Consider the following 12912-nt stretch of genomic DNA (forward strand, 5'->3'; position numbering starts at 1 on the left):
GCCCATTACAAAATCATCAGTTGCAGCAATCCTAACCATGTCTACTCAGAAGCAAGTTCACTTCTGAGACTTACATTTGGGCTTGCTCCCAGGTATGGGAGGTTAGGATTGCAGTCTTACTGTCCTGATTTTATGGTTCAGTATAAACATGAGTCCAGGTGGCGACCATTTTGCGTGCGTTCAGTTGACACATAACCACTGGCACACAGGTCATTTTTGACCCGGAAGATGACCAGGGCGGGCTTATGTATGTTCTGTTGATGTGCATAGGGCCAGGAACAGAACTCCTGCACAAGTTAGGAGTTGCCTGTATATGTGTGTAAGATAGATGAATGAGTGTGTTTTCAATAGGTGCATAATCCAATGTATTTGGTATTTGCTGATCTATTTCTTGTAGCCCGAATATCAACATTTGAGTGGGCAATTTATGTAATTTATTTGTGTATTAAATTTCTTTACCTCCATTCATCCAAGGATCACAGGGCGGATTACAACTAATCCAGAATGCATCAGCTAGACTGGTGACTGGGGGCAGCTGCCGAGACCACATAACACTGGTCTTGAAAGACCTACGTTGGCTCCCAGTATGTTTCCAAGCCCAATTCAAAGTGTTGGTGTTGACCTTTAAAGCCCTAAACAGCCTCAGTCCAGTATACCTAAAGGAGCGTATCCACCCCCATCATTCTTCCTGGACGCTGAGGTCCAGCGCTGAGGGCCTTCTGGTGGTTCCCTCACTGCGAGAAGCAAAGCTACAGGGAACCAGGCAGAGGGCCTTCTTGCTAGTGGCGCCCACCCTGTGGAATGCCCTCCCATCAGATATCAAAGAGATAAACAACTACCTGACATTTAGAAGACATCTGAAGGCAGTCCTGTTCAGGGAAGTTTTTAATGTGTGACATTTTAATGTATTTTTAGTCTTTGTTGGAAGCCGCCCAGAGTTGCTAGGGAAACCCAGCCAGATGGGCAGGGTACAAATAAATTATTATTATTATTATTATTATTATTATTATTATTATTATTATTATTACAACATAAAAATACATAACATAGTATTTTACATAACATATACATAACATACCCTCCCCACAGTTTCAAAAACCATAGGTTGTTTAAATAGCCAAAGGCCTGGGAGAAAAGGAATGTTTTTGCCTGACGCCTAAATATATGTAAACAAGGCGCCAGGCGAGCCTCCCTGGGGTGAGCAGCCTACAAGCAGGGAGCCACCACAGAAAAGGCCTGCTGTTGTGTTGCCACCCTCCTGACCTCTCGTGGAGGGGGCATCTGAAGACGTGCCTCAGATGATTAGCGCAGGGTCTGGGTCAGTTCATATGGGGAGATGCGGTCCTGAGATGTTTTGCTATGTCTTCCAACCGTGAATTGTTTGCAAGATTCTTCTCATTGTATTTTCTTCTATTCTATAGAAGAAAATGAACAGTTGAATTCCTGCATGATGTTTAGAAGCATCAGTTCATTATTACAATTAGTTGACATATCAAGCCTGTCCCACTTGTTTTCTCTGCATAATACTGCAATATTGTAGGAGTGCCATGGTGGATTCTCAAAGAGAATTCCTGCATTCCTAGATGCAGATATGCAACACAGTCCTGTGCATGTTTACTCAACAGTATGATCTAATTTCAGTGGAACATGTTCCGTAGTAAATGTGTATAGAATTGCAGTCTAGTTTCTTAGTATCAAGGAGAAGCAATTAGGAGTAATAACATCTGGCAAGGATAGGTCTGTCTAGCTCACTGGTTTCATGAAAGAAGTTGGATGTGTAGGGAGGCAACTGTTTTGCTAGCTGTTACTTTGTTACAGACGAAGATACGGGATGTTTTTCTAGGGGATGCATTATGGTACATTCTAAATGTTTTTAACAAACGGAGCAAAATATATAATTTATATAGTTGTATTCAGAATTTCCAACATTGTTTTCCTTATTTATAGATGACTCTGCCCCGCTGTAAGAGCTAATTCAGAGCAGACCCATTGAAATAAGTGGGTTCAGCTTACTTTAAACCAACATTGAATGCTACCCTTAGAGTCCTCTGGCCCGTTCTGTTTTCAAAGTTTTCTTTCTCTTACAATGCTGTTCTTTTATTATATTGGTCAGAAGCAATCCTGTTTTTGCAAAACAGACCTTTGCCCCAAACATATTTTTTACATTTTCTTCCAGTGTCTGCATAGTGTTACATGGAGTGCAGTGTGTTAACTTGAGACTCTTGTTGTCAGAAGTTGGCCACTTGTCGTCTCCACGCAACTAATTATTATTTATTAATTTACCACTTAATGCCCAGATATCTACATAAGCTGATTTTTATTATTATTATTATTAGCTAAATTTGTATACCACCCTTCATCCGTAGATCTCACAAAATATACTTTAACTAAAGGACATTCTTTTATTGTATCAGGAAAGCTGTTTTGATACATTCTCCTATATTGCCTAGGACAGTGGTTCTCAAACTTTTTTCTCTGGGCCACACTTTTAAGAATAGAAATTTGCTCGTTCCACATTGGAAAAACAAAAAGAAAGAACAACTAGCAGTGTTTGATTTATAATGTAGAGCACGACTACTTTATATTACGATCATGGGACATCCAGAAAGTATAAAACAATGCAGCTACATAATAACATGAATCATTCCCAAAATATAATTATAAATGAACCTCTTACATATGTACCTTAGGTATGTATACAAACCCAATGAGAGGTGTGAACTTGCAGTATCATGTGATTATCTTGCACTTTGTTTTGATAATATTATATCCTGTAAATAATAATTTTAAAAATATACTATACTATACTATACTATACTATACTATACTATACTATACTACACTACACTACACTACACTACACTACACTACACTACACTAAAATGTTTAAATGTTTCTTTGTCCTTGAATCTTCCCGCCATACTTGCCATTTATGCTGCCACACCCTTTGAGAACCACTGGATTAGGATGTCCTTTTAAATCACGGCTTAGTAACCAGTCCTGCAGAATTGTTCCTAGTCAAAACCTAAATCATCTTCAAATACCCAGTGATATTTCCAAGCCTTGGCTTAAGTATTTAATGGCAGTTTTTACACCTGCTAGCACAATTAACACTCCAGTACTCCAGCATTTCAGTGATATGACATATCCATATAAACCAATTTGCTTTCATCACTAGACCTGCCAAGTTTGGTAGCACAATCCATTATTGGTTTTTTGAATATTACAAAAGCAGTTTAGGGCTGTGGCTGGAAAACAGATTTGAGAGAAGAGCACAGGACCAGAAACTGTAAATGGCATTATACTTGCGAGATAATGTTGGTGCATTTGTTATAGATTTGTTACTGACCTTTCTCATTTACTGAAGGAAATGTTTTTCGGCAGCCAAAAAGCAACTTTACGGAGTACATTTCCTTGCATTTAAAGCTTAAATATATTTTTCCATCTTACTTACAGTTTACTACAATTTTTGTCCTAAGATTATTTTCCTGATTCTTATAGGGAATCATCAGTTATTAGTCATACTCACTGGTGCTTGCTGACTTCCTGTAGCTGTCAGCCTGCCTTGCTTAAGGTAGGGTGCTTCCCACTTCAGGGGAATACTGTGCAAACTTCATGCTGTCATGTATTTCAAGATCCCCACTCCATTTATCAAAATTAGCAGGATACAGTGTTCTGCAACATAAGGATGGCAATATTTTGCTGAAATTCTGTAGTTACTTTATCTGTTATGGAAACACTTCAGTGATAACAACAGAGAGGTCCTTTTCAATGAAGCAAGCTCCATACTGTTTTAATTTTATGTGAAGAATATAAATTGAGCTCCTAGTGAAGCTAACTCAATTCATTCCACATCAGCTATTATGGTTGGATTCTTCCACATCAGCTGTTTGCTTGTTTGGCTATTTCTATATTGCCTTCCACCATGCAGTCACAGGGCAGTGTACAACATATTATAACACACCAATACACCCTGAGGAACTTAGTCTCCCCACAGGGGAAATAGAGGAGAGGAGAAGGAATTAGGCAAGGAAAATATTTAACATTCACTTACTGTATTTTTCGCCCTATAGGATGCACTTTTTCCCCTCCAAAAATGAAGGGGAAATGTGTGTGCATCCTATGGGGCGAATGCAGGCTCTCTATGAAGCCTGGAGAGCGAGAGGGGTCGGTGCGCGCCGATCCCTCTCGCTCTTCAGGAAGCTCTCCAAAAGCCATGGGAGGGCTGCGCGAAGTCGCAGCTGCCTGTTCTGGGGGATGGGGTCAGGGGAAGCTCCGGCTTCCCCCGCCCCAGCCCCGCGCCTGGGGGGGGGGGGGAATAATTTTTTCCCCTTTATTTCCCCCCCAAAAAACTAGGTGCGCCCTACCGAAAAATACGGTAAATTGTAGTAGCCAAATGACTTTAAAGGGGCCTATCTCTTTTTGTGTGATAGTTGAACTGCTGTGTGAGGGGTCATTTTTGTGTGGGAGGAGTGGCTAATTTCCCCACGCAGCTGTTATCAAACTGGAAAATGTGCGGTGCTACTTGCAAAAAAAATGTGTTTTCTTATTTGCAGCAAATACCTTTGTAAGGGGCAGTTTAGATGGGGGAGTGATGGAGGGAAGCTTCAATCTAATTTCCCCCAGCTGTGTTTACTTTTGAAAAACTGGGGACTCCTACATTCTTATCTATTTGCACCCTTGGACTGTCCCAAACAATATTACCTCTTAAACTAATGCTGTCATAGTTGTACATACGATCCAGTTGACATAGTGTACTTGGACCTTCAAAAAGCTTTCAACATCACCATAGACCCATGACTAAGTTTAACAGTCATAGACTAAGAGGAGAGGCCCTCTTTTGGAATAGGACTGTATGGAGAGTTCTCCAAATGGAGGGGTGTAAAAAGTGGAGTCAGTCACAGGGGGAAAGAATTGGGACCTGGGCTTTTAAAATGATTTAGAGAAGGAGGTGAGCAATGAGGTAACCAGGTTTTCTGTTGAGGCTACATGGTTAGGTTGGTTATAACAAAAAGGGATTGCTAAGAGCCCCAAGAAGATTTTTCTAAGCTGAATGAATGGGTGGTGAAATTGAGAATTCAATTCAGTCTAAACAACCATAAAGTGATGTACGTCAGGACAAAAATGTATTAATTTTAAATGTACCTTCCTGGGGTCTGAACTAGCACTATTGATTAGAAATGAGTGCCTAGAATTGTAGTCCAATGCAGTGCAGAAATCTCTACTAAAGCATCCATGGCAGATGGCCATTCAACCTCTGCTAATAAACCTCCAATGAAGGAGAGTGCACCACCGCCTTCCTACGTAGGGAATCTGTTCCACTGTTGAACAGCTCTTGCCGTCTTCTTGATGTTTCGTCTGATTCTCCCTTCTTGTAACTTGGATACACTGGTTTGGGTCCTACCCTCTGGAGCAGGAGATGCCAACCCAATATTTGGCGACTGTGAAAAAGGCAAATTCCATGCTAAGGGATCATTAGGAAAGGAATTGAAAATAAAACTGCCAATGTCATAATGCCATTATGGAAATCTATGGTACGGCCACACTTGGAATACTGTGCACACTTCTGGTTCTTTCACCTCAAAAAGGATATTGTAGAGTTGGAAAAGGTTCAGAAAAGAACAACCAAAGTTATTGTGTTGCCTCTTGGTTGCCTTTTCTCTTGGCTTGAAGCCTCAATTGCTGTAACCTTTCCTCACAGGGGAGTTTGCAGGCTTCTCATAGGGGTCTTGGCTGGCCACTGTGTGAACAGGATGCTTCATCAGATGGGCCACTTTCCTGATCTAGCAGGCTCTTCTTAATGTACTTAAGTTTCAGTATATGGTCTCTTTTTAATCGAGTTGTTTACTTCTGATCCAAACACGGCTGTGTCTGGTCATCCTTACAATTGGTAATACTTAAAGGCAGTCAATCCTGTGACATGTCGTATGAAGCTAAGGTAGCCTTGGAAAATAACCTCTGTTAAGGTTTACTAGCCAGCAAAATGTTTTACTCATCTGCTTTTTATATAACAGGGCAGAGGAGGATGGACAGATCACTCTGTTCCTCCTTTGCCAGTCCCTCTTATGAGTAAATAGTGGATGAATAAAACATTTTATAAGCTAGAAATGAGCACTCTGTGCCTCTTTTGACAGCCCACTTGGTTTCTGTGCTGACCGTGCAGAAAGAGGCTTTGCTTCCTGCACATCCAGCCTTGAAGCAGATGAGAGGTGAAGTGATCCATGCCATTTTATTTCTACGGGAGAGGGCTTCAGCTCTCGCACATTCAGCATAAAAAACTCTGCATAGATTACTGTACCCCTTCACCCACTGTGCACCTGTGCTAGATGTACATCCAGCATAGAAACCAATCATGTGGCAAGTGGTGGCACAAAACCACTCAATCCCTTTGCCATCAACCTAAGTTGGCATTTATGTGCTGGATATGCAGGAAGCGAAACTTTCCTGCACACCCAGTCCGCAGTAAGTCCTCTGGGTTTCGTAGGAAAACAGCAAGCCGGCAGAGGAGTGAAGGAGCATTCTTTTCCTCTTGCTTTCTGTTCTTATCACACAGGAAAGAGCTTCACCTCTTCTGTCTTCAGTATAGAAGCATTAAAGGGCTGCCAGCAGAAGGATGGAACGATTCATAGCTTCACCAGCAACCTGCTTGGTTTCTAGGCTGGGTAGAAAGCATGGATCTTTCCATTCTCGAAACGCAGGGCAGGATTCACCTAATGAGCCCTATCAGCGGAAGCCCCATGCAAGGAGCTCTTCTTGTGCAACAGGGCTTTCCACCACCCCTGCAGAAATGGCTCTGGGGAGGTCAGGGGAACCCCCAGAGCAGCTAGGGGGCAGGGAGGAGAGGGGGAATCATTCCATCTGCAAGCTGAATTATTTTTACAGTGCAACATTGAATTCCACCCACAGAAGGCCCCAATTGTTTCATCCTCCCTTTGGGGGCCTTTCAGTTTCTGCATTAGGCATGGAGGGGTCAAAGTACTTTCCTCCACACCCAGCATAAAAATGCTGGAAGTAGCTGGAGAAGGGACTGGATACTTGCTCCCACTTTGGCTTTCTTGCTCACTCACCACCAAAGAAAAATTACTAGTCATCTAAGATGGCAACCAAGTGGACCAAGTTGGACTGAGGCTCAAATTACATATTACAGGCAGAGACCATCTAACATGTGTCTGATCGTGCACATGCTCCTTGCTGCCGACCCAGAAGAGCCCCCAAAGCATTGTGGGCTTATGCGCACTCTGCCCATGCGCACAGGGGTCAGGAACAGAACCCTTGTGCGAAATGCTTGCTGCCTCTACTTCATTGGCAGTTTTAGATGTCTTTTTAAAACAAGATACTTTCAGGAATCGGGCTGCAAGGCAGGGAAGATATAGGCCTACTTAATTATTGATAATTCAGCTCAAAATCACCCTCCTCAAATTGATCTTTTTGTTCATATGACTGAGAGAGAGAGAGAATATAGATGTAGGCTGCTGGGGGTGATGGAAGTTGTAGGCCAACAACATCTGGGTGGTCACAGGTTGCCCACCCCTCTTGTAGGTGAAAAGCACCAGGAAAAAAGTGGTTTTAAACAGAATAGCCAGAGGGGAAAGAATTAAGCAAGCTTCCTTTCCCTATTACACAGCTTGTCTAAGCTGATTTTGCTTTAAAAAAGAAATGTGGGCTTCACCTTAACATGTACTTTATTCCTGAAAGCAGCCATTTTTTTGTATTTACACTCCTTCAATATTGCACTGTCCAAATTGTTTCAACTGCAGAAACCACAAGATATTGAGAAGACCTTTCTTGCTATTTCTATTAGTCTTCTTATTCTTTCCTCTTGAGAGTTTACATTGTAGCACCGGTTGGGAATTTTTGCACATTTCATTGGGACCAGTGCTGGTCCAAGATATTTTGAAGCTGCCTACTCCACACACACACACCCATTGGATTAATATTGAAGGGCAGGCGATTTTTAAATAATTTTAATTGTACCTTTGCAAACAAAAAAAATACTCCTTTATTTTAAAAGAAAAACAAAAGCCAGGCCTTTTCAAGCCCATTTTAAACATGAATACTACTGTTTGATTTCCATGCGAGTTCATTAAGCTGCGGGAGATCAGAAACCAAATGGCAGGCACTCATTATTTCTGTTTGCTTGGACAATCAATACTTCTCTTCCCCATGTCCATTCTCTCTTCCTGGGAGTTTACAAGAGAGCATGCTTAAAAATAAGTTTGAAGTTTGGTGATAGAGAACACTAATAGAGGACTGAGCTGTTGTGCACTGCTTGTTTGACCATTTCCGATTCATGGGCAGCAAAATTGCCATGTTTCCATCTTCCCTTCTCTGCTACACAGCATTACACTGGAAACTATGGCATGAGTGCGTAGAAGTGTGAAAACTATTTCTTCACCCTTTACTGAATGCTACAGATGTTCTAAAGGAGGCAGGTGACAAATTCTTCACTTCGTAGTTTAATTAAAAGATTAGTTAAGTAGCTGTCACCATAGGGGAAATGTCATTTGCCTTCCGCTGCAGCAGAAATGTTGCAGTTGATTGGAAGTTGAACCAGCACTTCTGTTCCTCTTTGCTTGCGCCGAGACGGCAGTAGCAAAGGAAGTAGATCACTGAATTTCATCCCAGTGCATGTAGAGTGCTTTGGCTGCTGACATTCCCATTGACAGGACTTTCTAACCATGATTACTTTCCTCTGAATTTGTACTTCAAGTTCTTCACACCTTGATTGTGGTTATCAGCTGGGAATCTGTGGTGCATGATGAGACCCGTCACGTATCATTGCCTCGTACCTTAGCGTAATTCCCCTGAATGAGGAAGAGAAGTGAGGTTGCTAAGAGACAGTGATGCATCCCATGACGGTGGCTAGAAATCCTAGCAGGGAGTCAATCACGTAAATTATCTTGTTGCAGCCTTTAAAACAGTCTTGCAAGGTAGGTTCGTATTAACTCCATATTGCAGGAAGTAAGGTGGGGGGAGAGAGAGCCGTTTAGCCACCTAGTGAGATTTGATCCAGGTTTCCTTGGTTGTAACTCAGGGCTGTTTCACACTTACCTTGCTTTAAAGTTCCCTGTCCGAATTCAGTTTGAACCTGAAAACTCGTCCTTTCATCTTGCCTAGGTGCAGTTTTCACTGCCTTGTCCGCATCTAGTCCCCAGTGGGTAGTCAGGCATTTTGTAAATTCAGAGTGTTAAGACAGGCAGAAAACATGGCATCTCCTTCTGAATTTCAGTCTCTCATTCTCTTGCCTCATAATGGAAAAAGATGGAGATCTCCCACTAGATGTAGGAAAGCTGCCTCCGCTTATCATTTAGTCAGCCAGTTTCTCCATGTACATTGAAATCAGTTGTGTGTATTAAAAGCTGTTGAATCAAATCAAATGGGGAAGATGCTATATAGAGATAAAGGGGCATTTAGTCTGTGTACACACCCTACATTTAAAAGCTTTGCCACCACTGCTCCCAAGAACCTTGGGAACCGTAGTTTGTTATGGGAGCTATGAGGATTAAGCTGCAGTTCCTATGATATATTTTTTGAACAGGGGGGGGTACGCTTTAATTGGATGGTGTGTGCCTCCTGTGGGGGGACATAGCATATGTAAAACAATGAAAAGCTGAATATATTGAGGCAGAAGAACTGAATATGAACTTGGGCAAACCTGTAAGCTGCATGTGCATGGTGTTGATTGGCGTTGGTTGTCATTTTTACTGTAATTATACTCATTACCTTTGAATTAACGAGGGGTGGGTTCTGATAGATTATAGGGGGAGTGACAAAAGTTTTCCTTGGTCAAATGTTCTTACTGCGTTGCAAGGCCAAGATCATCCCTGACCTGTGTGAAGCCCTATGGTATGTAGTTAGCACCATGTTAAAAAGCTAAGCTGTTTGTACTGGATAAAGTTGATCTGCGAAACGTAAACACGAAACACGACAATAAAACAGAAGCTGTTGAAATTTTGGCTGCTAAAATGGGCTCCTGCCATCCGAATGCAGAAGCAGATTTACTGTTTTGTTCTTCCTAGCATCACCACATGAGCACAGTGCAAAGAGCACAAAGTAATCATCTATCCTACCATGTGATATTATGTCATTTCTGATGGTGTATGTGCTGTCACAGATAAGGCAGTAACATAGATGCTAATTTATTGGCTTTTACATGTTTGTTCATTTTTAGAATTCATCCTGATTTTTAGATAATCTTTCTGTTTCTTTAAGCTTCTTATTAATAAGAGCCCTTCCCTGCTGAAAGGCAGTATATAAATATTGTAAATAAATACTATTTTCAACCAAATCAGGTAAAATAAATGCAGGGTTTCTAAAGAAAGGTTTATTATTTGTAAGAATTTGGTTAGCTACTGATATGTGTTTTAGTTTAAGCATTTCATTTATTTCACTTTAAATTGCAGTTGAGTTGCTTGTACAACTAATTTTTATTTTTTTAATTCTGTCTGTTGATTAAAATAACACAAATCGTTTATAAATTCTGCATGTAATCCTGCTGCTACCTCTCTCTTGTCTTTTATTCTCTTAATGTGATTCCTGTAGGGAAAAGCTTCAGTAAGTGTGGCCACTAGTAAATTCTTAATATATCCGTTTAGTTTTCCTAGTTTTAAGGGCACTATGGAATCTAGAAGAATCAGCACCTGTTAATGACAGACTCTCAGGATAAAAATATTTCTAAGCAGTCCTCCTGAAAGCTGTGTTGGCTGTGTGGGTATGCTTTCTGGATTGGAATGGAAGTGTTAGGTGAAAAAGTTTATCAGAGAAAAAGGATTTCATTCCCCCATTTGGAAATCGTACACGTGTGCTGCAAAGAATACTGAGCCCTTTTTTTTTGTTTCTTATGTTTCAACAGGGCAGAGTTTAGGGTATGGATTTGTTAACTATATTGATCCAAAGGATGCAGAGAAAGCCATTAACACTTTAAATGGACTCAGACTCCAGACCAAAACCATAAAGGTAAGAGAATACAAAGAGTATTTTGCTAAATTCAGGAGGAAGAGTGTAGTTAAGACAGTGTCTGGCTATCTCATCAATGTTGCATTCTTCACAGCCCAAAGGGTGCAACTAGCTCTTACTTTGGAACAAAGGAAAGGTGTATAGCAGATGGCACTTTCTTCTTCTTTTCAAACTGCCTATTGTTTTTGTTTATAAAAAGAAAAGAAAAAAACAAGCAGAAAATCTTTAAATGACTATTACAGGATTTCAAGTCAGCATGTCAAAAGCACAACGTTTAGAGAGTCATCCACAAAAATCATAGCAGAAAATTAGGGGGGGGGGATAGGCTTTTTACGAAATAGCTACTACATGGGGTTTGGTTGCTTATTTCAGCTATCATTATCTTGACATGAGATAACTGGGCATACGACTGATGCTCTTGTCAAGATGCACCTGTAGTTATCCTAGAGTAAATGGTGATCAGGTACCAGTTTTTAGCATTAAGTTTGTTTTCCAGAAAGCAGAACATTCTGAAGGAAACTCAAGATCAAGTGATCTTAAAGCATTTGTCTGCATTCTGTTAGCATTTTTGGTACTGTAGTTCTTTATGGGGGGAACTATAGTACTGGGCTGTAACGTCTTCCTGATTTCAGAGAGAAAAACTCCATGCAAATTCTTTCATAATATAGCTACATGTACGTTGTAGTAATTTAATATATATTCTATTTTTAGCATACTCCTTCTAAATCCACTTAACATGGTATCAAATTTGATATCTTTTACACTAAGAAAATGCTTACTATAGGATTCCCTGCAATTACTACACATTTTGCTTCAGTGAGTTAATATGAGGAAACAAAACAAAAATATTCTTATCATTACAGTGTAGTACTGAGTCAGCAGCTTCCTTGTCTCCTTCCAAATTAAAGGAAGAAATTGCTGACTTCACCTGAAAGCCCATAAGCAAAAAAAAAAGAGGGGGGGTCCTCCACTTTTTTAAGAAAGAAAGGAAAAATAGATTGTATGTGTCTTAAATAGTCCAACTTGCATTAAATTTACCCTCAAGGTAGAGATTTTTAGTGCTGTGTTCACTTTCTGTATTATTATTCTGCTTGAAAGCTTGGTCATCTTTGCTGTTTTATAAGTTGCTTTCTCATGTTATTATCATAGTGCTATAGACTCAAATTCAGGGTGGGGAGAAACCATAATAAGCAGGATCTTAGAACAGCAGAATTTATTGACTAGGACTCTAGTATCCACTTTTAGATGCACGCATTTAAATAGGTTTTCATACTTAACCAGTTAATGACTAAAAAACCATTATATTTTGATAGTGTTTATCTCTTTTTTTTTTACTCTTCAAAGTAAAATGTGTATTTTGAGGGGTAGGGGTGGTCTTGATCAAAAGGACAAACTTCTTTTAATTCGAATATGTCTACCATATTAAATTTGGATAGTTATTGTTTTTTAAAGACTATGGCTATGATTTTGGTCCAGGGTACATCAAGGTGGTTAGCGAAGAAATAATAAAGGAAAAACCCAATAGAACTGTGCTGTGCAAAGGTATAAAATAATATGTAAGAAGCACTAAATAAGTTTTTTAAAAACATCCTATCTCTTCCCTAAAGGTTTGTTTTGCTGGTTAGGGTGTGAAAGTAAAAGAGAATGTTCAGCCATTTCAACTCATTTGTTTATGTATAACTCGTTCTGTGTCCTTGTTTATTTTTCGATTGTGATATGTTCTGATCTGTGTAAACACACCAGAGAGGATTATGTTCATCCGTAATTTTTCCTATAGCATTGAAGGTTTTCTTTTCTTCTTAGTATCTGCTTTGTAAAATGACAGGCTGTTCTCCTTGGCGTTAAATGGGACACCTTCACCTTGAAATTTAATAATTTAACAATTACTTATTTTATTATTATGGCCTAGAAATGTTACTGCTTCTTTGTTTTAAACCTTCTTGTTTCCTACACTAA

The 12912-nt window shown here is 40.1% G+C and overlaps 1 protein-coding gene across 8 annotated transcripts in view; it reads left to right on the forward strand.

The window, feature by feature from the left end:
* Positions 1-12912, forward strand: part of ELAVL4 (ELAV like RNA binding protein 4) — a 92153-nt gene that overhangs the window by 57291 nt on the left and 21950 nt on the right. For all 8 annotated transcript variants that reach the window (XM_083447887.1, XM_083447884.1, XM_083447888.1 and 5 more), the window contains exon 3: positions 10853-10956. In XM_083447887.1, coding sequence (XP_083304013.1) covers positions 10853-10956 — 104 coding nt within the window. The remainder of the gene's footprint in view (positions 1-10852; positions 10957-12912) is intronic.

Source organism: Podarcis tiliguerta, assembly GCF_965153285.1.
Source record: "Podarcis tiliguerta genome assembly, chromosome: 6".
NCBI lineage: Eukaryota > Metazoa > Chordata > Lepidosauria > Squamata > Lacertidae > Podarcis > Podarcis tiliguerta.